We start from the raw sequence: 24,270 nt of genomic DNA on the forward strand, positions 1-24,270 counted from the left end.
TTTTATATACAGTTGGACACAGTTATATGCATTTGAAGGAGTTTCCCTTAAGACGCAACATTTATTGGAAGTGAGTGTTTAAATTAATCATGCAAGGTGATTTACTAAGGTTTGCGCTCTTCAATTTACTGGAATTTGTGACATTATTTGCCACCCAAAAAAAGCACGTCTTAAACCAGACATTTATTTGCGCTGCTTTTGGTAGATTGTGTTGGTCATTATGGAAATGATCCGGCTGCGTCTGTGTTCTTTAATTTGTGCGTCGTCGGTAGATAGAATTTTAGAATTACGCTCTCACGCTAATTTTCCCTGTTTAGTAGATCTGGCCCTTACTCTTTTATACTTGCACAGTGTAAATGGCATAGACATGTATACATAGATTCTACATTCGACCACTCTAGGCACGTTGACGCGTATGCCATCATGGAATGGTTAACATTACACTGCTCATCACTCACACTAACAAATCAATGAAATTTCTTCAGAAAATGTCACAGCATTGTGCAACCTATGGCTGTGAAAACCGCTGAGCTATAAGTTACAGATGGAATGGGATAACCTCAGAGGTGAAAATGTGCTGGTTTGTGTTTGATGTAGAACTCAATATGCAACATCCACATGGAGAATTATCACATTAATGATTAACTAAATGCTGTGAAAATCATCTGCTAATGTCTTTTGCATATATAGATATACATACATGTGAATAACTAAGTTGCAGATGCACAGTCGACTTGCTCTCGAGTGTCACAGACCAGATTTGACCTTTCCAATGTTGAGAGCGGCATACATTATCATATATACACTCACCTAAAGGATTATTAGGAACACCTGTTCAATTTCTCATTAATGCAATTATCTAATCAACCAATCACATGGCAGTTGCTTCAATGCATTTAGGAGTGTGGTCCTGGTCAAGACAATCTCCTGAACTCCAAACTGAATGTCAGAATGGGAAAGAAAGGTGATTTAAGCAATTTTGAGCGTGGCATGGTTGTTGGTGCCAGACGGGCCGGTCTGAGTATTTCACAATCTGCTCAGTTACTGGGATTTTCACACACAACCATTTCTAGGGTTTACAAAGAATGGTGTGAAAAGGGAAAAACATCCAGTATGCGGCAGTCCTGTGGGGGCGAAAATGCCTTGTTGATGCTAGAGGTCAGAGGAGAATAGGCCGACTGATTCAAGCTGATAGAAGAGCAACTTTGACTGAAATAACCACTCGTTACAACCGAGGTATGCAGCAAAGCATTTGTGAAGCCACAACACGCACAACCTTGAGGCGGATGGGCTACAACAGCAGAAGACCCCACCGGGTACCACTCATCTCCACTACAAATAGGAAAAAGAGGCTACAATTTGCACGAGCTCACCAAAATTGGACAGTTGAAGACTGGAAAAATGTTGCCTGGTCTGATGAGTCTCGATTTCTGTTGAGACATTCAGATGGTAGAGTCAGAATTTGGCGTAAACAGAATGAGAACATGGATCCATCATGCCTTGTTACCACTGTGCAGGCTGGTGGTGGTGGTGTAATGGTGTGGGGGATGTTTTCTTGGCACACTTTAGGCCCCTTAGTGCCAATTGGGCATCGTTTAAATGCCACGGCCTACCTGAGCATTGTTTCTGACCATGTCCATCCCTTTATGACCACCATGTACCCATCCTCTGATGGCTAATTCCAGCAGGATAATGCACCATGTCACAAAGCTCGAATCATTTCAAATTGGTTTCTTGAACATGACAATGAGTTCACTGTACTAAAATGGCCCCCACAGTCACCAGATCTCAACCCAATAGAGCATCTTTAGGATGTGGTGGAACGGGAGCTTCGTGCCCTGGATGTGCATCCCACAAATCTCCATCAACTGCAAGATGCTATCCTATCAATATGGGCCAACATTTCTAAAGAATGCTTTCAGCACCTTGTTGAATCAATGCCACGTAGAATTAAGGCAGTTCTGAAGGCGAAAGGGGGTCAAACACAGTATTAGTATGGTGTTCCTAATAATCCTTTAGGTGAGTGTGTGTATATATATATATATATATATATATATATATATATATATATATATAAATAATTATATAGATGCTTTTAGATTCAATGAAGACGGTACCTCCTCGTATTTGGGGATCATTGGCATCAAAAGTTTGCAAATCACTGTTTAAACGAATCCACAATTGACTAATCAGAATGTATATGCAAATAGAGTATCATCATTTTTGGCACAAATGGGGAAAAAAATTGCATCTTCTGTACAATTATTATATCATTATCAGAGGATACACTCTTAAAAATAAAGGTTCCAAAAGAGGGTTTCTGCATTGATGTCATAGAAGAAACTTTTTTGGCCTCCCCAAAGAACCTTTCAGTGAATAACCATGAAGATTTTTAATAATCTAAAGAACATTTTTCCACTATCAAGAACATTTTGTCCAATGGAAAGGCTTAATGGATGTTAAAGTTTCTTCATGGAACTATATATGACAATGAAAAACCTTTACTTTTAAGAATGTATCATCCAGCTTGCTTGTGGTTAACAAAAATATTGAGAAAATAAAAGAGACTTTTCAAATCTAGTCTAGTGAGTGAAGGACTTCATAACTGTTCCACATACACATTTCCAGAATAAGTGAGTGAGGGATGACGTTCCTGTACACACAGGTGAATAGATCATAGATATGCTGGGCAATATGCAGAAAATTCCGTTTATTGAAGAAATTATCGACAGATTAATTGATCATCCGATTAGTTGTTGGCTGCAGCCCTAGTTTGATCAATACTAGTTTACACGTCCGCCTCCAAATCCACTGTCTGGATAGTTCAAGTAAATAGGTGTTGCTTCTGCTTCTTTCAGGTTTGAAATCAGAGGGTCTGTACAGAGTGTCAGGCTTCACAGACCACATAGAAGATGTCCGGCTGGCCTTCGATAGAGGTGTGTAGCAGAATAACTCTTCTACCTTTAGATTATGTGTGCAATAAACCTGATGTGTATTAATAGGTGTTGAACAAATATTTGGTCTCTTTAAATTTTCTCACATGCTTGGATGAACTCACAATCATTTATGTCACTGTAATTCTATCAACATTCAACCTGGATGGAAAAGCCCAGGCTTTTTCCAGTCAAAACAGTGTATTCTTGGTGAAGTATAGTGATTCATCTGTTATTCATAACAGATAACTAATTCTCCTCCGTAGATGGTGAGAAGGCGGACATCAGTGCCAATACCTACTCGGACATCAATATAATCGCTGGAGCTCTGAAGCTTTATTTGCGAGATCTGCCCATTCCAGTTATCACATATGACGTCTACTCCAAATTCATACAGGCAGCCAGTAAGAGACTTCAGAACACTTTTACTGACATTTAACCAGGAACGTTCTCTTCTAATCTGTGATTTGATTATCCTTAATAATGTTTTTTTCCTTTTTATTTACTTTGATTTTACCGTTAAATTCTCTTTTATTCTGATATGGCACTAAATAAGGAAATAACTTATGACAATGAATGAATGAATAAACAAATATATAAACGAATAAAAAATATTTAAATAAATAAATCTTTTATTCAGTGGGGTCCAATATTATTTGAAAATATACACTACCGTATACCACTACTAAATATACACTAACATTTGGGGATAGTAAGTTATTGTTGTTGTTGTTGTTTATTAATACTCTTATTCAGCAAGGGCACATTCATTTGATCAAAAGTGATATTTAAACATTTATAATGTTACAAAAGATTTCTTAGAACTTTCTATTCATCAAAAAATCCTGAAAAAAAAAATGTATGACAGTTAACAAAAATATTAAAACTGTTTTCAACAGTGATGATAATAATAAGAAATGAAGAAATGTTCGGCAAATCATCATATTAGAATGATTTCTGAAGGATCATGTATGGATGATGAAAATTAAACTTTTTCTTCACAGGAAAAAAAATGCATAACTAATTCACAATATGACCATTTTTTTTACCATATTTTGATCAAATGACTGCAGCCTTGGTTTGGATTAGATACTTAAAAATAAAAAATCACAATCTTTTGAATGGTAGTGTTATTTCTAATTGGAAAAAAATATGAAAATATTTGTCAAAAATACAAAAAATTATCACTTTCACTAGTGTTCTCAGATTTCGGACCAAATGATATGTTTAAACATCAGTAAAGTATGTGGACTACAGTAAACAGTATTTTTCAAAACTTTTTTTTTTTTTTTATCAGAAATAACAGACCCTGACTCCAGACTCGAGGCGGTTCATGATGGTCTCCTCCAACTTCCTCCAGCCCACTATGAGGCCCTGCGGTACCTGATGACACACCTGAAGAGGTAAAACCACAAAATGTATTGAATTTCCAGACACATTTACTACTCCCTTAGGTTCCGGTCCCATAGTTTATTTCATGACTCCACACTGAGCCGGTGGGTGTTCAGGTTTTTGTTGCATTTAAGCGTTTTACCTACAGCTTTATAGAGTGAGCTTACTTCCTGTCACCCTGCAATATAAAACCTCTAAGAATGATTAGGAGGAAACCGGAAACCCAGTACGGCACTTTAGCTCAGTGCACTTCAGGAAACCTTTAAAATGATCCTCAAGGAAAGCTTGTCAAGCCAGCTTTGCCGCATTTCCCTAACCATGGAAATTATATCACTTACTTACCTGTGTTTATTACCAAAATGATATTGTCTGAGGTGTTTTTTCCACGTCTTTTCTCTGTTTATCAGGGTCACCATGTACGAGAAGGACAATTACATGAACTCAGAGAACCTAGGAATCGTTTTCGGCCCGACGCTCATGAGGCCCCCGGACCAGAACACGCTCGCCACTCTCAACGATATGAGATACCAGAAACTGATTGTTCAGCTCCTGATAGAGCATGAAGACATCTTGTTTTAAAAATGAAGACATCTTTTAAAGACTTTAAAGAGCTTGTACATTTGAAAAAGCGGCCTGCCACACATTTCAAAGATATTATGTTTTCTCATCAGATTTTGCATATGAAATTTGGAAGTAATTGCACATTTCAATCAATGTGTTTCAAACCCCCAAACTATGGAAGTTTTAAAAACTAAAAAAGGCAATTGCGAATTTTATCTCACAATTCTGACTTTTGTCCTTTTTTTTTTTTTTTTGTGACTTTTGCAACGTCGATTTTTTTGTATCTCACAATTGTCAGAATTGTAAGTTAGAAAGTCGAATTGTGAGACAAACTTGCAGTTCAGTGAAAAATAGAATTGCGATATAAACTTGTAAAAAAAAAAGGAAAAAAAAGGCAGAATTGTGAGATTAAAAAGTCACAATTACCTCTTTTAAAATGCAAGTTTATATCTCAATTCTGAATTTACAAACTCGGAATAGCGGAGATAAAGTCAGAATTGCAAGGTTGCAATTGCAAATTGCAAAGTCAGAATTTTTTTTCTCTGATGCCAAACAAGTATGATGCATTGACCTTGTTGCTCTTCATGATGTATGAATCTATGGCCAATTAGCATTGTAAAACTAACAAATTGTCAAATATGAATTTAAAAAAAATATATATACATATATATATTTTTGGGTCATGTGGTTGGTAAATGTATATGTACTATAATGGCAAGACAATTGAGATCATGTGTAAAGCACTTTTTAATTTTACATGGAGTGTAAATAGTTATTTTTTTTGTTCATCCAGTGTTAATAATTCTGTGTTTAACCCATGCCTTTATTGTTGTCAGGGTAAACAAAACAATTTCAGAGTGATTATTCTGTGACTGGGAAAAAATTGTTCTTAGAGCATTTCTTTAGTGCTTGTTCCTTCCTCATTGAACTTGATCCCATTTCAAGAACAAAATTGTTTGTATTGTATTCATCTTAGTCTCCTGAGGCCAGATCATTTATTCACCTCGAAAAAAAAAAAAAAAGTTGATAAACGGTACAGTCACCTTGGTTTGACTTCCTTCAAATTGTTTATTTGATATAAGACCTTTCTACAATTTGTTTTTTGAAGATATTTTCTGTGAAGAATGATTGTAATTATGATTGTAATTTATCAAATGCTGATTTATTAAATTATGTAAATCTGGTTACTTTTAAATCTGTGAAGACCTTGATTCTGGACTTCAAAATGAAGTGGCAGTCGAAGTGAACTTCTGAAAGTAGGTTTTGTGTCATTATTTGAAGCTGCAACACCTCACATTTGCAGTATGTGAAATATGTTGCTGTAATTAGTGCTCGGTCAGCTCTCTAGGCGTTGGTTTTCTCTAAGCTCGGTGTTCTTGTTTCAAATTCAGGGGTGTGAACGGCAGCATTGTTTTAGTATCAGACAGCTGAGACGGTATATGCCCCAAAGAGGTTTTTTTTTTTTTTTTTTACCAAATCACAGGTGAAGCGAGAACCTGAAACCAGCCTCCTGAGGGCAGCTGGAGGAGATCAACAGACCAATGGGAGAGATGAAGGAGGGTGTTTGAGACGCAGGTGAAGTATAAATGAATGAATTCATCACTTATTATAGTTTAGCTGTTGCTTCAGAGCTACATGATGTTGTGGGTTTGGATATAGACAAAAAACTAAAACAAAAAAGAGCCACAAGGTTGTTCTGCTGGATGTTTTCTTAAAAGAAACGACTTGACAGTCAGTCTCTGACTGACATTAACACACCGGCTGCTGAGGTGAGTGTTTCTGATGGATGATACAGAAATAACTTTATCATGAGGACATGCTTATATAGGCTATATATTATATTATATTATATTATATATATGAAGAGTTCAGATGCAAAAGCCTCTGTGCCATCTGAAATTTTCTTCTAGAATGATCTTTTTATTCAAGCTCGTATATTTAAGTTTAATAATTTCAGTTAAATGGCAATGCAAATTACCTTTTAATTGTCATTTAAGTGAAATTACTTAACTTAAATATACAAGCTTTATAAAAATGATCATTCTAGAAGAAAATTTCAGATGGCAGAGGCTTTTGCATCTGAATTCTTCATACATATACAATATATATATATATATATATAACACTGTAAAAAAAAAACATTTTTGCTGCCTTAAGTAGCCTACAATCAACTTGGATGTTTAAGTAATTTCAACTTAAATTTCATTAAACTGACTTTAGTTGAATCTTAAAATAAGTTAAGGAATTTCCAACTGTTTTTATGAGTTAAAGCAATGTAAGAACATGTTGTCATAACTTATTAATCATACTTTTTTAGGTATATAATTGTAATTGGTGTAGTTTTTGTTTTATAAACGTTAATAATGTGCATTTCAGTGCGAATTGAAGAATAAGACAGAATGGCAGACAGAAACTCCTGGTGGAAAAACTTAACTGGAAGAAACAAGAACAATTTCAAAGAAACCCAACAGGAATTTGGAAATTCGGACAAGACGTCAGCGAAACAAACTGGGAGCGAGAACAAAAGCAACAATCTGATCAGCGACGAGACCTACGACGACTCTCAGCTCGAGCCCTCCTTCAACGAAAACACGTGCCGCAGAAATTGGACAGTTTCACGGTCTGGCCGTTTCAAGGAGAAACGAAAAGTGCGGGTCACCATGCCCGAGAACAACTTTTATGACAAAAACATTGCTGTCGCGAAGTAGCACAGCTAACCAATTTACGCAACAACAACAAAAAATAACCTGTTTATAATGGAGCTGTTTACACTGCAAGCGCGCGAGGCGTCTTCTGAGATTTGTGAATGGAATCTTCAGCCGTCCCTCTGTCGCCCCTCTGTCGCAAGAGCGTTGTGATTTTGTCGCGTTGCGTCGTTCGCTTGCAGTGTAGAGAGGATGTAATGAAGAAATCCATAATTTGCTGGGGCCATTGATTTCAATTTCAGTGACTGACAATGACACCTGTTACACTCTGCTGCAGTAGTAGCCTAGTCTGGAATTATCTTTTTTTTTTTTTTTTTTTTTTTACTGCTGGTTGAACGCTTCATGAATGGATGAATTAAGCCTCACTCTAAAAAATGCAAACAATGGGTCAAATATGGACAACCCAGCTGTTGGGTTACATTTTTATAATACATTTTTAATCCAACGTATGGTTTTGTCCATATTTGACCCAAAATTGGGTTAAAACAACCCAGGATTTTTTAGAGTGAAGAAACAGACTATATTTACTCTGTAGGCTCATGTATTTTTTTTTTTTAGAGAAAAGTCTCTTAGCCTATTTATTTTAAAAAGGGTTTTTAAAAGAAGTGTTTTAGGCTACCGTAAATGAAGGAAATACAGAAGATATGATGTATAGGCTCTTTTTTTTTTTTTTTAACCCTATGTAGTTTTTTTCCCCTGATTGTCGAGGGGAAATTCGGTTTGATCTACATTATCCTATACATATTGCACGTTTGAGAAGTTAGGCTACCCTATCTAACCATTTTATTTCGGAAAAATGTTTCCTAAAAAAATATTTGGTAGAACAATATTTCAGAACTGATAATATTTCTATTTATATTGTAATGTAAATTAATAACAATTGTATCAGGTGACCATACATGCATAGGCTAATGCGTTAAAATGTAGTTTTTATGTAATTTGTTTAAATATTAAGCTTGTTCAAATTTATATTTAGTAAAGAGTGAATATCAATATGTCAATTAAACAGATGGTTCTGTCCAAAGTGATCTGAGACAGAGCCATTGGAGCTGAACTGGTTAGGTAAACATAGGCTACTTAAACACACAAACTATGTAACTAATGTAACAAAAGGTTTATGTAACTATGTAATGCCAGAGTAAAAGAATGGAATGTTGTTAAACAAGGCTCTGAGTAAATGTTGTATCCAAATTGTAATCCACGCCACAAACTAGTCATCTGCATTATGAAGGTGTGTGATGATAACTATGCTATCTGTCAATGAAAGGCCACATGACTGCATTTTAACTGCATGTCTCAGAGTTTTCTGTCCCTTTGTTCATTATTAAACACTAAAGTATGTTTTTATCTATGGTATGTATGTAAGAGCCATTGCAGATAATCACCAATCAAAAAAAAAAAAAAAAAAAAAACACAGCTTAATTTGATTGGCATGATCTCAAGTTATTTGTGTCATGACAGGCTATAACAGGCTAAGAGAAGAGCTCCCTCTAGTGATGGTGTATAAAACTACAATGTCAACAGTAATGAGCAGCACAAACCTGATATATTTGATACTTTATAAGAAATACTTACAGGCAACCCCTGACAAATTAACTTTGACATGTTCTAAATATTGTAAACAGTATGCATAATTTATTTGGCTCTGAAGTAACACACACACATGTACTATAAAATAAACAGCACTGAAATGTTCTGAAAGGTTCAATATTTCAGTGAACAGGCAATTTTGGGAAGAAAAAAAATTCTCTTTGAGCAGAATTCAATTTTCATCTTGCCATTGAAAGAGACCTAAAATCTTCAAACAGCTCAAACAAACCTTATACCACCTGAGTGTATATATATATAAAAAAAAAAAAATTATTATTTACTCACATGACCTGTAAGATAACAGAAAACCTGTTTATATCTACCGTAACATTATGTGAAATGATACTGACACGCTGCAAATCTCTGAAGGTAAATATTGGAATCTTTTGAAGGTAAACATTGCTGTGGTTTTGCAGGAGTGTGTATTTATAGTTCATCATGTTTATAAGTGAACTCCCGGGATGATATAAATCCATCATTGTCTTCATCTTCTTTTTGGAAGATGTCCTCAACCATCACTTCATGATGGGTGTCATTGGGGGCGTATCCATGTCTTTCAAACTCTTTGCGCAAGTATTCTTTGACCTGAAATAGAAAGGAATAACACAAATAACTCCCTGAAATAAATGACTATGCTGAAACCCATGAAACAGCTGCTTTTTGACACACAGTTGTGAACAAACCTCGGATCTGGAAAGCTTCCAGTCATCGTTGAGGTCCATTTCCTGAAAGGACTCATGTGACCTGGGCCCATTTCGGATCTCCATGATCTCGATGTCAAAGATCAGACTGCTCTCCGGAGGGATTTTACCTGAGTACAGAGCATAACCATTGGCAAGATAATGTAAGTTATTTTTGTATGGGGTGTATTAGATCACCCTCAAATAAAAATGATGTCATCATTTATTTTCCCTAAACCTGTTTGAAGTTCTTTCTTCTGTTGAACACAAAAGACGACATTCTGAAGAATGTTGGTAACCAAACAGTTTCTGGTCCCCATTGACTTCCATAGTATTTATTTTTCATACTATAGAAGTCAATGGGGGCCATCGACTATTTGGTATACAGGTTTAATACATCTTGAGGGTGTTTTCATTTTCATTTTTTGGGTGAACTATTCCTTCAATGCAATGTCAATGACAAGTTCAATATCAGAAGGTGTAGGAAGCCAAAGTTCCTCAAATAATGCTTTATGAATATGCGTCTTGCTGGCACACCTTTGCCTTCTTTGCCATATGCAAGAGCTGGAGGGATAGTCAGCTTCCTCTTCTCCCCCGCACACATGCCTTGAAGACCCTTGTCCCAACCCTTTATCGCCTCACGGATCCCCAATGTGAACCAGACAGGGTTTTTGTCTCCATGATGACGGCTGCCGATTACAAGACATGTGCAAAACTCTGTTAAACTCTAGAGACATGCATTCTTGACATGCTTGAGCTGGCAGCTGTGTTTTGTAACATGATAGGTGGTTTCTATCTGGTCTAAGTTGGTCCAAACTAGACCATCTTGGTCCAGCAACACACCAGATAACAGCTAAAGGTGGTCAAACTGTTTTTGGACCATGCCATAATGCTCACCTTACATCAGAAACAAACTAACATGTTCCAAAACATAGCTGTTTAAGCTTAAATGTTGTGTATTCAACAGCTACAAACACATGTGGACAGTTAACTAATGCATTCTCAGAGCAAAAGAGCAGGCTTAGGTTAACACAGTCTGTTCTTGCAGTGTGCAGTCTATTTAAAGTTTATGAACATGCAGTAGATGGTTCATTAGATGTCACCTGGAATGAAACATTGTGCCATTACTCTCCAGAAAGCCATCGTAGTGCACCAGAAGAATATCCCCGTATTTGGATTTACGATGGCAAAGGAAAGGTTTGTATAGAACTTCTATCTTCACCTCTGGTTCCGGAAGTTTTGCTCCATGCACGTAAAAGAAGAATGCAGAAAAAATGCATGTCCACAATTCTGGAATCATTTTAATATCAAGAACAGTTTAACGACCTCTAACTGTTAAGCTGATGTTTCATACACAACAAAGCATGAAAAGCTTCACAAAGTAGGCTACAAGTTGTGCAGCCGCGACTACGTGGCAAGCAAAGTTTCTGCACAGGGGTCTTTCCCAAAAACTAGCGATGTTGGTCCGATTCGTTAACGAATCGTTCTTTTGAATCGACTCTCTTCAATGAATTGTTCGAACCTGTTCACAAACCTGTCTAAATAATTCCGAGCAATTCAATACCGAGTGAGAAGTGTCCACAGTGAAATCTAGTTAATAGCAGAAATGTTAATGGCTGATTGTATGACTTATTAAAATATATGAAACTTACTTAATTTTTAAACTACCCAAGTGATCATGAATTTTAGTATTATGAGAATATGGTCAAAAGTTTGGAAACATTATTATTTTTAAAGTTTTTGAAAGAAGTTTCTTATGCTCATCAAGCATGCGTTTATTTGATAAAAAAATACAGAAAAAAACATTGTGAAATATTATTATAATTTAAAATAATGGTTTTCTATTTTAATATAGCTACTTTAAAATAGAATTACTTTCTGTTATGTAAAGTTGAATTTTCATCATCCATTACTCCAAGTCTTCAGTGTCACATGATCCTTCAGAAATCATTCTAATATGCGGATTTATTATAAAATGTTAAAAAACTTTTGTGCTGCTTAATATATATTTTATAACCTGTGATATGCCTACTTTTTTTTTTAGCCTTTATTTAAAATAAAATAAAAATTGTAACAATATACACTGTCATTCAACAGTTTGGGGGTCAGTAATTTTTGTCTTTCTTTTTTAAAATAAAATAATAATTTTATTCAGCAATGATGTGTTAAATTGATTTTTTTTTTTAAGTGATAGTAAAGATTTATATTGTTAGAAAAGATTTCTATTTTGACTGAATAAATGCTGTTCTTTTTTAAATGTTATTGATAATAAATCAGTATATTAGAATGAGAATGTAATATGCCACGTTAAAGATGTCATAAGGCAATGGCGTAAAAGACTCGTCAAGTATGATCTTTTAAAACGACCTGTTCAAAAGAACCGACTCGAAGAAATGAGACGGACTTCAGATCACACTCCCAGATCCCAATGTAAACGTTACCACCCTAAAATACAACCCTGTATTATTATTGGTCAGATTCTTTTGAAGACACGCTTTAACAACCAATATTCAATTTTCATTGGACGTCAAACACATAGCCCCAGTACAACAACGCCCACATGCTCGTAGTGTATCCAATCAGAGATGCGCTAAGAGAAAATCCCACAGACGTCAGGCGCGTGGGCCGATCCTTCTATGATCACATGGATTTGTACTCTCGAAGCATTTACGAAAACCATTTGCGTACTCTCAACTCCCAACAGTAACTTTGCGTATTTTACGTACAATTGTCGTAGGTAAGAATTATCTCGAGTTTCTCAAAGCGGCTGTGTTGGGCTCAGTCTTGCCACGACTAAGTAATGAATTGTCAAGAGAATGTCTACCATGGAGGGAGTTCTCTATAAATGGACCAACTATATTAGTGGTATGTATGCTGCGTCAGTTAAAAGTTATGTGTTATATAAATAAGGAAAGTCTGTAAAGCAATTAGCCTGTTTGCTAGCTTTAGTAGTGAATAAATGAAGTTAAGCCATCATCCTCTTTAACTCTCTGTGTCGATACTTTATCCAAAGCAGTGACCAACTCAACCACATACATTTAATCTGCTAAAAAAAAAAAAACATTCGCAGAAAAGTTCCTAATATTATGTATTGGAATGTGTTTTATTCATTTTTGACAATGGGTTGTTAAAAGCCTCTTGACTGGAAAAACAAGTCAAGCCATTATGTTCATGTATCTTAAACGTCATCCAGATACATTGTTACATGCGTCAGCTACAAAATGTCAGTATGGCTCCTTTGTGTCTTTTGAAGGTTGGCAGCCCCGTTGGTTTGTTCTTGAAGGAGGCACTCTTTCCTACTATGACTCTCAAGAAGATGCATGGAAAGGATGCAAGGGCAGCATCAAAATATCTGTGTGTGAAATACAGGGTAAGGGAAAGTTTATGCCTAACCTGAGCAGGAAACCTAATAATGGTTACATCACAAGCATCCATTCTTCATATGCTTCAGGATGTCATAATACGCTTACACAATGTCCTGGAACTTTCATGTGGTTTTCATTCAAACAGATTTCAGCTGTTATTTTTGAATTTCACATTACTGTATTGGAAACTTTATATATATATATCATGTCATCAGAATTTTTTTTCTACTTTTCAAATTATGATTTTATGATTTTACTCTTTTCTAAGACCCAGACTACCAAACTCAGCTATAAAAAGAAATCATTGTAAAAGTATGAATTATTACATGGTTATAACTGTAAAGTAAACACAACTTATTTTGATATTTATTGTGTGAAAATGCTGTATTATTATTGCCACTGCTACATCAAACAATTTTTCCTTAGTAAATCAGTAAAGAGCTTGAGATAAAATATGAGACAATATGAGACATCAGAAAAAAAAAGTGAGTTATTTTTATTGTACCTCATTTCTAACCTGTAATTTCATCAAAAAGGGTGAACATATTATGTAATTGTATTTAGGATAGCCTACATGAAATGCTAGATATGATGTTAGATATGTGTCAGCTATTTTATTCAAAAAATGTCAAAAAAATAAATAAAAAATAAATCCACTGCCATCATTTCCACCATAGAATGCTATTAAACGTAATACTTCATTTGAGATGTGGTGTAAATGACACTGTGGTTGAAATCATTATTGCTTTTCTTAATAAAACAAGGGGGAAAAGTTTGTGATTAATGTGTGTTCACTGTTGAACATATTAGACTAATGAAACAAACTAGTAAGAGTGTGTGAAGAGACATTATTTGTGACAGTCCACAGGCCCCAAAATGTCCGTAGTTGAAGAAACACCCAAGTACTGTATTACAACTATTGTGAATGATCTTACAGAAGGTATACTTTGCTAATCCATCTTCTTTGTCCTCCCTCTGCCCATTGTAGTTCACCCATCGGATTTCACAAGGGTTGATCTGATCATTCCAGGAGAACAGTACTTTTATCTCAGGGCAATCAATGCAGCAGAGAGGCAGAAATGGCTTGTGGCGTTAGGGACTGCAAAAGCCTGTCTTACAGACAACCGAACCAAGAGAGAGAAGGGTGAGTCGTGAGTGTTGCATTTCTGCTGAAGTAGACAAGATATTCTCTGTAGATCATCTGGCTTTTCTTTTCGTGTTAATATGACAGTGAAATATGATAAAGTAATTTAAACAGTATTGTGTAGGGTAGTTTACATATTGTGTTGTGGTTTTTAGTCCGTGTCTATGGATTTTTAGCTCCTACAATATGACAAAATGACCTTATAAGGAGTTATACACACTGAATATTTATAGTCTTACACTTACATTTACATTTACATTTACATTTACATTTATTCATTTAGCTGACGCTTTTATCCAAAGCGACTTACAATTGCTATATATGTCAGAGGTCGCACGCCTCTGGAGCAACTAGGGGTTAAGTGTCTTGCTCAGGGACACATTGGTGTCTCACAGTGGATTCGAACCTGGGTCTCTCACACCAAAGGCATGTGTCTTATCCATTGCGCCACACCACCCCACACTTCCAGGAAAAAAATTATACCAAAAAATATTTTGTGTCCTGTCACCAACTTCCTGTTTCGACAGACAATGTGTCAATACAGGAAGTAAAACCCATTTTATGGGATTTTAATTAAATTACACAACTCAGATCATGATGGTTCCTCATTTTGCAATTCTTCAAAGAACTGTCTAGGAAGTAAGCAAGTGTCAACACTAGTCTCTTCTATTTTCTTAGAACTCCAGGAAAGCTCAGAGGCTCTGAAAACAAAAATGTCTGAGCTAAGGCTTTACTGTGACCTTCTCCTTCAGCAAGTGAACAAAATACAAGAAAGTCCTCTAGCGGAGATGACAGCTGATTCTGAGGAGGTAAGGGAGTGTTGTGTTGATTTTCAGTGTCGACCTCGACTGCCTTCTGCTTTACTGTGCATACTTCAAGGACATAACTGAGGAAACATGTATACCAATGAACAATTTACAAGCTCGTCAAACATCAATAATGCAGGGTTATAAGTTTATCTTTTCATACCTTATCATTCTAAGGTTGTGTTCACACTTGTAGTTCGGTTCTCTTAGTTCTTTTGGTCTGGACCAAAAAAGAAAATTATACATTTAGTCCTGGTTCGGTTAGTCATTTTTAACACTGAACCTAAAGACACAAAACAAAAAACCCCAGCTTTTATGTATATTTTGCGACGGAATTTATCGAACATTGTGTGCTGGGTTAAATGCGCTCGCTGTACGTGTGTACATATGATGTGGTATATAATGGAGCTGAGAACTCGTGAAGAGCTTATCAAATGTGTAAAGGACTCAAAACAGCGGCAGGAATCCCTCCGTCACACACACAAACGAAATTCTGCTGCGAGGAGATGCCTGTACCCATCTGTGATGAGCAAAATCAAGACTATGATGAGAAAAAACAGGAATGCTTGAGGATTGCATGTCCTGCTTTTGGTTCGTTTTCATGTCTTTTGTCCGTGTTGCATTCATATTTCATTCGAACCGCACCAGAGTTTGTTTGGAAGTGGACAGAGACCCATCTTTTTAGCGTTCGCGGTCCACTTGTTTGGGTGCGCAGGGCACCAGGGTTCTGATGGCAGCCTTCACACTTATTCAAATGAACCGCTCTAACAGAGTAATAAAATTAAAATAAAATTCGTTTTAATCAAACCAAACCTGCCAAGTGTGAACTAAATGTGTGTGCTTTGTCTTTATCACAAAACCAAGGGTCAAAAAGCTGCCCTGTTCTGTTCAGACTGGTCAAGTGGCTCTGGAAATTCAGTTTTGGTATGTGTTGGCCTCAGGTAGGGGATGAGACAGGAAATCTAGTGAAGTCCACATGCACCACCTTCTTGAAGACCCTGGAGGAGTGTATGCAGATTGCTAGCCGAACCTTCAATCCAGAACTTCTGAGTCAAACCCCTCCAGGCTCTCCTCCTGTGGCTACCATCAAACCTCTGAAGGTATATTAAATACACCGTAATCACCAACTGGAAAATTCAAACGTTTGTGCTGTTGTAATTCTAATTCAGTTTGTCAGAACCTAAAATATTTCTTATTTCCATAGATCAAAACTACTGATCCAAAAAATCAGCACCAAGGAGAAACGTGAGTTCAGTAATGTTAATGGACTCTTGTGGGTCGGGTGTGCTTTTGTTTGTCTCTAAAATGTTGAAAATGTGTGTTGTGCAGACAAAGGGACTTAATAAACACCTCAGGAACATCAGCACATGAGAGTGGACCAGAAAATGAACCACCTCCATCTCCTCAAGAAAGCATACCTACAGGTTTGCCAAGCATCAAGCCAGTCGGATTCAGAACTGGTGCTACATTTTGACTTGCCTCAACTCTCATTTCCTATCTTGTCTGTCTTGTTTGGTTTAGGAAGTGGTTTAATGGAGGACCAAGCGGAGCCCATGGAGCCTCATAATGGCTCTTCATCAAGCACACATGACCCTGAAGAACCTGTAGGAGAGAAGAAGGACAAACCACCAGAAGAAGCAGACCGTGCTCAAGAAAAACAACTGGAAGTCTCCCATAGCCCCACACAGAACAAAGAAGAAATGGTCACTGAAGAAATCCAGGCTGACCTGGAAGTGAACAAGCCTCAGTCTGAGAACGCACAGGAAGAGGAAGATAAGGTGGACACATTCTTCAGTACCATGAGCCACAGGTATGAGGCGCCTCCGTTGCTGTGATCCTCTGAAGAAACGAGATGAATGCACTGCACACATTTACACAATTCAGAATCCAGTTTTCCTTTGATAATGTAAAGTTATAGCTAACACTTCTCTTAGAATTTTGTTTTACAGAAATGTGCGATATGCAGAGTCAGCATTTCAGTGAAAATCTAGATTGAGGGACTAGAAATCTCCATATAGTAACATTGTGTTCTAAGGAACCAGGTGCAATGCGATAAAGTGACGTTATCAATCATGTCTGCTTCATAATAAGGAATGTCCAGGTTAAGTGCAAGTTAAGAATCTGTTTTGTGAATGCTGTGAAATAACCGACATTGGACATATCCGACAGTTCATAAAAACAAACAAAAACAATGCACTAATAGTCTATGAGATAATTTGTAGAGTCTAGTCTGATTAGATTATGGTTTAAAAAAGGCACTTCCCACAAATAGGGTACACTTTGGTCTCCCATATTTTGTTTTACTGCAATAGAGGTACAAATCCCATTTTTTTCGCCATGTCAGAACAACAAAACGAATTTTGACAGCTGCAATGTAATGCGGAAACACTCAAAATGCCAGTATTAAATATAGTGAAGTTGTATTATTTCTGTTAAATAATTCCTGTAATTGTTTATTGTTAATGTCTTAATGCAATTTTTATTTACTATAAAAATAAAACGCATACAATTTAATAAGCTAGCACAAGTTTGATAACTAATTACCTTCTAAATATATGAAAGTTTATTAACGCATTTGTATATTGTCTGTTACTTCTTGTATTGTGGTTTTGTATAACTTTATCTGAAAAAATATATATTTATGAAGTTTAAAATAGGTATTTTAAAATCAGGCAATTATGAAATTTTGGTAACAGGGTTAAAACAACTCGTATAATATTTAGAATGACTTTCGGAATTTAACAGACAAGCATCTTCCTTGCTGGAAAAGAAAAAGTTTTAAGACTGTAATTTGTACCCTGTTTGTGGAAAGTTCCAAAACAATGATCTAATTGTCTCACAGTTTCATATATAATGGTTTCAATATGCAAAGATTTGAAAGACAAATGGTCCATGATTAAATGTTTATCATGGTATGTTTTCTTTTGATCACTCAAAACGAGACCCGGCCTGTGATGAGGGTTTGTAGATTCTTTTGCTATACATAATTCTTTCATCTTCTTTATGTAATGATGAGGTCATCATATAACTACAGCACTGATCTGTTCCAACAACCTTCATTGGGCTGAAACTAAATTGAATTGAACCAGTAATGTTATCAAAGCAATGGGTTGGTATTTAGATATAAAACCTTTTCAGTATTATACCACTGTGTGAAGACTGTACAATTTTTCATTTACTAAACATGTATTTAATGTGTGCCGTTCTCAATTAAGGAATGCATGCTCCAAACCGGTTTTCTTCTGCTTTGGCTATGCCTGCTTTTGTATTTGGTGTTTTATTTGATCAAATAAATGTGCTCTCTGTTGATGTGTGCACTAATTCACATGTATTGTCCTTGTGTGAATGTCTGTGGTTTTTTTCTTGTAGATTTAGTGATATAATACTGGAGGACAACAGTGGTATTCCCACACAGGCCTTTTTGGATTCTTGCTATGCTATAGTACCAGTTTTAGGTAGGACACTCTATCTTTCACTCTCCATTTTCCACCCTTTCTTTGCTTTGTCTTTTTCCTTCTGTCAGTTCTGTCGGCTATCTCAGTCTTTGCTCTCATTAGTGTTGTGCATATTAAAGGTTGTAAAAGGCTCGTGGGAACATTGATTTCTGACACGCATGTGTCGGCTCGCCATGTGCCCTTGATTAATTTTTCTGCATCTCATATTAGTCTGCACAGTTAATCCCTCATTCTCCCTCAGGCATAGTCATGCATGCTTTGATATGTCTTTATACTGGGACAGTTCGGTGAGTATCTACAGGATCCCAGAACAAGAAGAAAATAAAGTCCAACTGTAGCAGCAATCACTTATGAAAGCTTTTGTACAGCACTTTCTTCTTAAGAACATACAGTGGTAATGATTTTTTTTGTTTTTTTGTTGAGGGGGAACCAGTTTATTTAGCAGTTTTTAACCTCACTTTTTTTTTCTATAGTTTGAATGAGCATGATGCTTCTGAAAGCGATTAGGTTAGGATTGCTGGTTTCTCTGTGGGTGGTGGTGGCAGCTTTAACTTACGCATCAGGAATGAATCTGTTCAGAAAGAACATGAACTGGCATGCATTTTTATTTCCCACAAACATTTATATAGTATCTTCACAGATTAATAAAATACTGTGACCTACCTATATATATATATATGTGACCCTGGATCACAAAACCAGCCAGAAGTAGCACAGGTATATTGTATGGGTCAAAATGATCGATTTTTCTTTTATGCCAAAAATCATTAGGCTATTAAGTAAAGATCATGTTCCATGAAGATATTTTGTAAATTTCCTACTGTAAATATATAAAACATTTATTTTTGTGAGTGAATGCAGCACAATCGCGAACATAAATGGACAACTTTAAAGGCGATTTTCTCAATATTTTGATTTTTTTGCACCCTCAGATTCCAGATCTTCTAATTGTTGCAAATATTGTCCTATCCTAACAACCCATACATCAGTTGAAAGCTTATTTACCCAGCTTTCATATGATGTATACATCTCAATTTCATAAAATTGGCCCATGTGGTTCAGGGTCACATATCAGTATTGAAAACAGTTTTGCAGCATAATGTTTTTGTGAAAACTGATGCGGTTTCAGGATTCTTTGATAAATAGAATTTTTATTTTGCATTTATTTGAAATTGAATTTTTTTTGTAAGTTGTTACTGTCACTTTTAATCAATGAATCCATCCTTGGTGAATAAATGTATTAATTTCTTTAAAAAAAAAAAAAAATTCTTACTGACCCCAAACTTTTGAGTGTATGTTTAGGCAGAAAATAATTTAAACCAACAAAGTACTTACAAAGGCTTTCTCCCCTCAGACAAACTTGGACCAACTGTCTTTGCTCCAGTTAAACTAGATTTTGTGGGAAACATTAAGGTAAGTGTAACATGTAAACAATGAAACTCAATGCATCCTTTTTTGTTTTAAAAAAGCAAGAAATGTAAATAATACGTGGCATATTTTGAATTACATGAGCAGTGGGTTTATGGATTATAGATTAACTGTAATATATTAAATATATGAGCTTGATAAAAATGATCATTCTAGAAGAAAATTTCAGATGGCACTTAGAGGCTTTTGCATCTGAACTCTTCATATATATTAGTGCTGTCAAATCGATTTATCGATTCTAAAATAAAAGTTTATGTTTATATAATATACGTGTGTATATATATTATTATATTTATTTAAATGTATATAGTGTGTGCGTGCGTGTCTGTGTATAAATAAATAAATATAGACACACACACACACACACACACACACACACACACATATATATATATATATATATACATATATATATATATATATATATATATATATATATATATATATATATATAATATATGCTGGGCAGCAATTAATCACATCCAAAATAAAAGTTTGTGTTTACATAATATACATGTGTGTGTGTATATGCATTTATATATTTAAAAACAATTTGTATATATAATATAAATGATGTATAGATATATATACAGTATATACATGCAAATATTTCTTAAATATATATGTGCATATGTGTGTATTTATATATACAAAATAATTATACACAGTATACACACATATATTATGAAAACACAAACTTTTATTTTGGATGCGATTAATCGCTCCGCTCCCCAGCATGCATATATATATATATATATATATATATATGAAGAGTTCAGATGCAAAAGCCTCTAAGTGCCATCTGAATTTTTATCAAGCTCGTATATTTAAGTTCAATAATTTCACTTAAATGACAATGGAAATTACCTATTAATTGTCATTTAAGTGAAATTACTGAACTTAAATATACGTGCTTGATAAAAATTAACCCTAACCTAACCCTAACCCTAACCCACTTCTCTTCATATATATAGGGTCACATTTAGTATAATTGTCCATAACCACTAGAGGGCATCATAACTTGATCTGAGTTGATCCTCCTTATTTGCTCCATCAGAAGATCCAGCAGAAGGTGGTGTCCGACCCTGAGAGTTTCCCCACCCTGCAGAGCATCGTGCTGCACGAGGTGGAGACGGAGGTGTCACAGGTGCGGAACTCGGCCACAGAAGCGCTGCTATGGCTTAAACGTGGACTCAAGTTCCTCAAAGAATTCCTTTCTGAAATCAATACAGGGATGAAGGATGTCCAGGGAGCTCTTAGTAAGTCACATGATCAAGTGTAAAACTGTGATACATGGTTCAAAATGTCCAAACAAGTGTCCTTCACCTACGTTGATATCAGTGCTTTGTAATGTCTCCTGTTGAAATGGTTTTTTTGGGGGTTTTTTCAGATAAAGCATATGGAAAAACATTACGGCAATATCACGGATGGGTTATTCGAGGAGTCTTTGCAGTAAGTAGTGTGCTAAGTGGAATGTATTTGCCCTAGTGTCGAACACTTTTTGTTTTGAAGAATCGTTAGGCAGCTCTCACGATAAAATATTAATAACAACCAGGGGCTGTCAAGCTTCAAAAAGAACTAAATTAAATCCAAATAAAAAATGTAAAGTTGTTTAAAGTATGTCCAAACAAATAAAAATATTAATAATCAATTTATGTACGGAGCCCTGCACGACGAGGGTCTGGGGGGGTTGTGGGTGTGGTTTGATAGTGGCAAGATATCATGGTCACGAATTAAGAGTTTGTTCCCTCATTTTAACTTAAAAAAAAGTTGATGTTGAAGTATCCGATCCCACAACTTATATATATATATACACACAAACTTTGATTTGACAGCACCAATATTGTATACACAGTATATATCTCTATATATATACACAGTGTATATATATATATATATATATATATATATATATATACACACACAGTATATATCACCATGAAAACAAAATTGACCATTTTTATTTAATGTTGCAGTATTTATTATGTTCACATAGTACATGTGCCCTCGTACTCTTTGATCAAAATAACTTCCCCCGTCACTCGCATGAAATCACAGCAATAGCAAACCACAACCATCCAATCAATTCCCGATGGACAAAATCAAGTCCCGACGTTTAACTTGGATATACATCACAATAGAGAATAAAGACTTTAAAATTGTCCTTTTGTGTTCCATTGAAAAAAATAATATTCAGTTGTGAAAAATCATGACAACATGCATTCAAATCCCCTTAGTCCTTTCTGACTCTGTTTTTGTGTTTGTGTATGTTAGCTAGCTCTACGGGCCGCCCCGTCCTATGAGGGCTTCATGGCTGCTCTGGTTTCTCATGAAGGCGATGAGCTGAAGGAGGGTTTCAAGACCGGCATGCACCGAGACCTGGACTTCTACCTTCCAGCTATGGGGAAGCAGCTGTCCATCCTGGATTCTCTCTATGAGGAGTACGGCTTGGAATCAGACGAAATCGTGTGACTAACACAAACGCACCCGCACAGCGAACACCGCTTGCTTCTGAAGGAGCTGATCGGTTTCAGTGGTGGAGTTGTATTTCTTTCACCCGCTGTGGTAACCGAACCCTGAGTTGGTGTTGAAGAAGACAGAGATGTTTCTGTGAGGGCAGGGCTTGCAAAGACTGACCAGTAAGAGTGTGTTGGTTAATGTGGCATCTGCAAACTCCAGTAACAGTCATCCCTGCAAAGTTGAAACAGCTGCATCAAAAGGGGGGGCAGGGTGTGATTCCAAGTGTTTTCAGGGAACAGCTGTATTTTTAGCAACCTTCAGTGGTGTGATCAAGTGTTTTGTTGACATTGGTTGTATGTTTTTACATACACATTTGGGCATCAGAGTGCAAACTGCAGATATGGTGAAGAAGGTAATATACCATATTGTTTACCTGGAAGTGAAGATTTTAGTCGCAGTATCCTCATTCACAGTAAAAGTGCAAAAATGCACTTGTGCTTTTCTCCTCACTTGAAATATTGCATTACTTTTGTTCAGATACTCACATCTCATTCATTTTAGACTAGCACAAAATTATTCAGAGACGTTTGGGGATTCAGAACATGCATCATGAAACCATTAAGTATACAGATATTTTTTGCAGTGACAGTCTTTAAACATTCACAATTGTCCAAATTCAGGACTTGTAGGATCTACTTGGTGTTAGGGACCAAAGGTGTTACTTTTTCTTGGTTTAGTGGAGAAATTCCTGAAAAAATGTAGCTGTAATGATCTTGGATCTTCATTTACAAAAGGAAAGATTTGTGATATTTCCTCAGTGACTTTATTTATCAACTTATTTATAAGAATATAAATTCGAACTGTTGATTTTATAGTAAGAATCACACTTTGCTCGCTCTCAAATCATATGAATGCAGTAATACTAATTTGCGCATGTTGCATTACATGGGTTTTGTTTTTTATATTTCAGATTTATATTACTAAATGATTAGCACATAATGAGGATGAATGTTCTAGGTTTATATTTTATTCTAATTGCATTCCACACAGTTTTAAACTAAAATCCCACAAATCATTGTCTTTGTAAATATGCATTCCTAACATTGTCCTCTTTTTCTGCATTCCTTTTCAATTCCAGTTTTGGTTGAACTGTCACAATTTATCCGATGTGTCATTTACCAGAATCTTTTATGGGAAAGTTCACCCAAAAATGAAAATGATGTCATGTTTCAAACATGTATGACTTTCTTTTACAGAACACAAAAGATATTTTGAAGAATTCTGGTAACCAAAAAGTACTGAGAATATAAAAATGGGTTAGTCACACTTTGATTTTTTTTTTTTTTTTTTTTTTTTCCAGACATGAGGGCAAGTAAATGATGATGGAATTTTCAATTTTGGCTGAACTAACCATTTGAATCTTTATTAAATCAATACAACTTCAGTTGAAAAGCAGATCTTTGACATTACAGCATTTAGGAAAATGTTTGCTTTTACTTCTCCCAGCAATAGCACACAGTATCCATGTTGTCATTCACTAGTATTAAAATATGTCTGTATGCCTTTTTATATGTATTTTCTAATTGTATTTTTAAATGGTCATTTATACTGAATGGACTGCAGTGTTTTTAATCTTTTAATTCAAAAATATGCCAAATTCTTAGCAACATAGAGCAATTTTGTAAATATTTCAAAGTCATGAGATGACCGTTTTAGACACGAGGCGACAGTTTTAGACACAAGTAATGTTA

The 24,270-nt window shown here is 35.7% G+C and overlaps 3 protein-coding genes across 4 annotated transcripts in view; 2 read left to right on the plus strand and 1 right to left on the minus strand.

The window, feature by feature from the left end:
• chn2 (chimerin 2) overlaps positions 1-5,256 on the plus strand; it is a 46,010-nt gene extending 40,754 nt beyond the window's left edge. For both annotated transcript variants that reach the window (XM_084386098.1, XM_084386097.1), the window contains exons 11-14: positions 2,859-2,936; positions 3,200-3,337; positions 4,231-4,336; positions 4,733-5,256. In XM_084386098.1, the coding sequence (XP_084242224.1) occupies positions 2,859-2,936; positions 3,200-3,337; positions 4,231-4,336; positions 4,733-4,904 (494 nt within the window). In that variant the 3' untranslated portion in view covers positions 4,905-5,256. The remainder of the gene's footprint in view (positions 1-2,858; positions 2,937-3,199; positions 3,338-4,230; positions 4,337-4,732) is intronic.
• Positions 5,257-9,481: 4,225 nt separating this feature from the next.
• fkbp14 (FKBP prolyl isomerase 14) lies at positions 9,482-11,300 on the minus strand. The gene is made up of 4 exons (XM_084386099.1): positions 10,965-11,300; positions 10,399-10,550; positions 9,865-9,992; positions 9,482-9,766 (listed from the first exon to the last, which is right to left on the minus strand). The coding sequence occupies exons 1-4, from the start codon at positions 11,159-11,161 to the stop codon at positions 9,608-9,610; spliced, it is 636 nt and encodes a 211-aa protein (XP_084242225.1). The 5' UTR covers positions 11,162-11,300; the 3' UTR covers positions 9,482-9,607.
• A 1,287-nt stretch (positions 11,301-12,587) lies between these two features.
• On the plus strand, positions 12,588-23,852 carry plekha8 (pleckstrin homology domain containing, family A (phosphoinositide binding specific) member 8). Its single transcript, XM_084435293.1, has 13 exons — positions 12,588-12,726; positions 13,115-13,231; positions 14,215-14,370; positions 15,049-15,179; positions 16,118-16,276; positions 16,381-16,421; positions 16,506-16,600; positions 16,698-16,986; positions 18,546-18,631; positions 19,986-20,044; positions 21,117-21,318; positions 21,450-21,511; positions 22,334-23,852. The coding sequence occupies exons 1-13, from the start codon at positions 12,678-12,680 to the stop codon at positions 22,529-22,531; spliced, it is 1,644 nt and encodes a 547-aa protein (XP_084291419.1). The 5' UTR covers positions 12,588-12,677; the 3' UTR covers positions 22,532-23,852.
• Positions 23,853-24,270: the final 418 nt, after the last annotated feature.

The sequence above is a fragment of the Rutilus rutilus genome, assembly GCF_951802725.1.
Source record: "Rutilus rutilus genome assembly, chromosome: 17".
NCBI classification, from domain to species: domain Eukaryota; kingdom Metazoa; phylum Chordata; class Actinopteri; order Cypriniformes; family Leuciscidae; genus Rutilus; species Rutilus rutilus.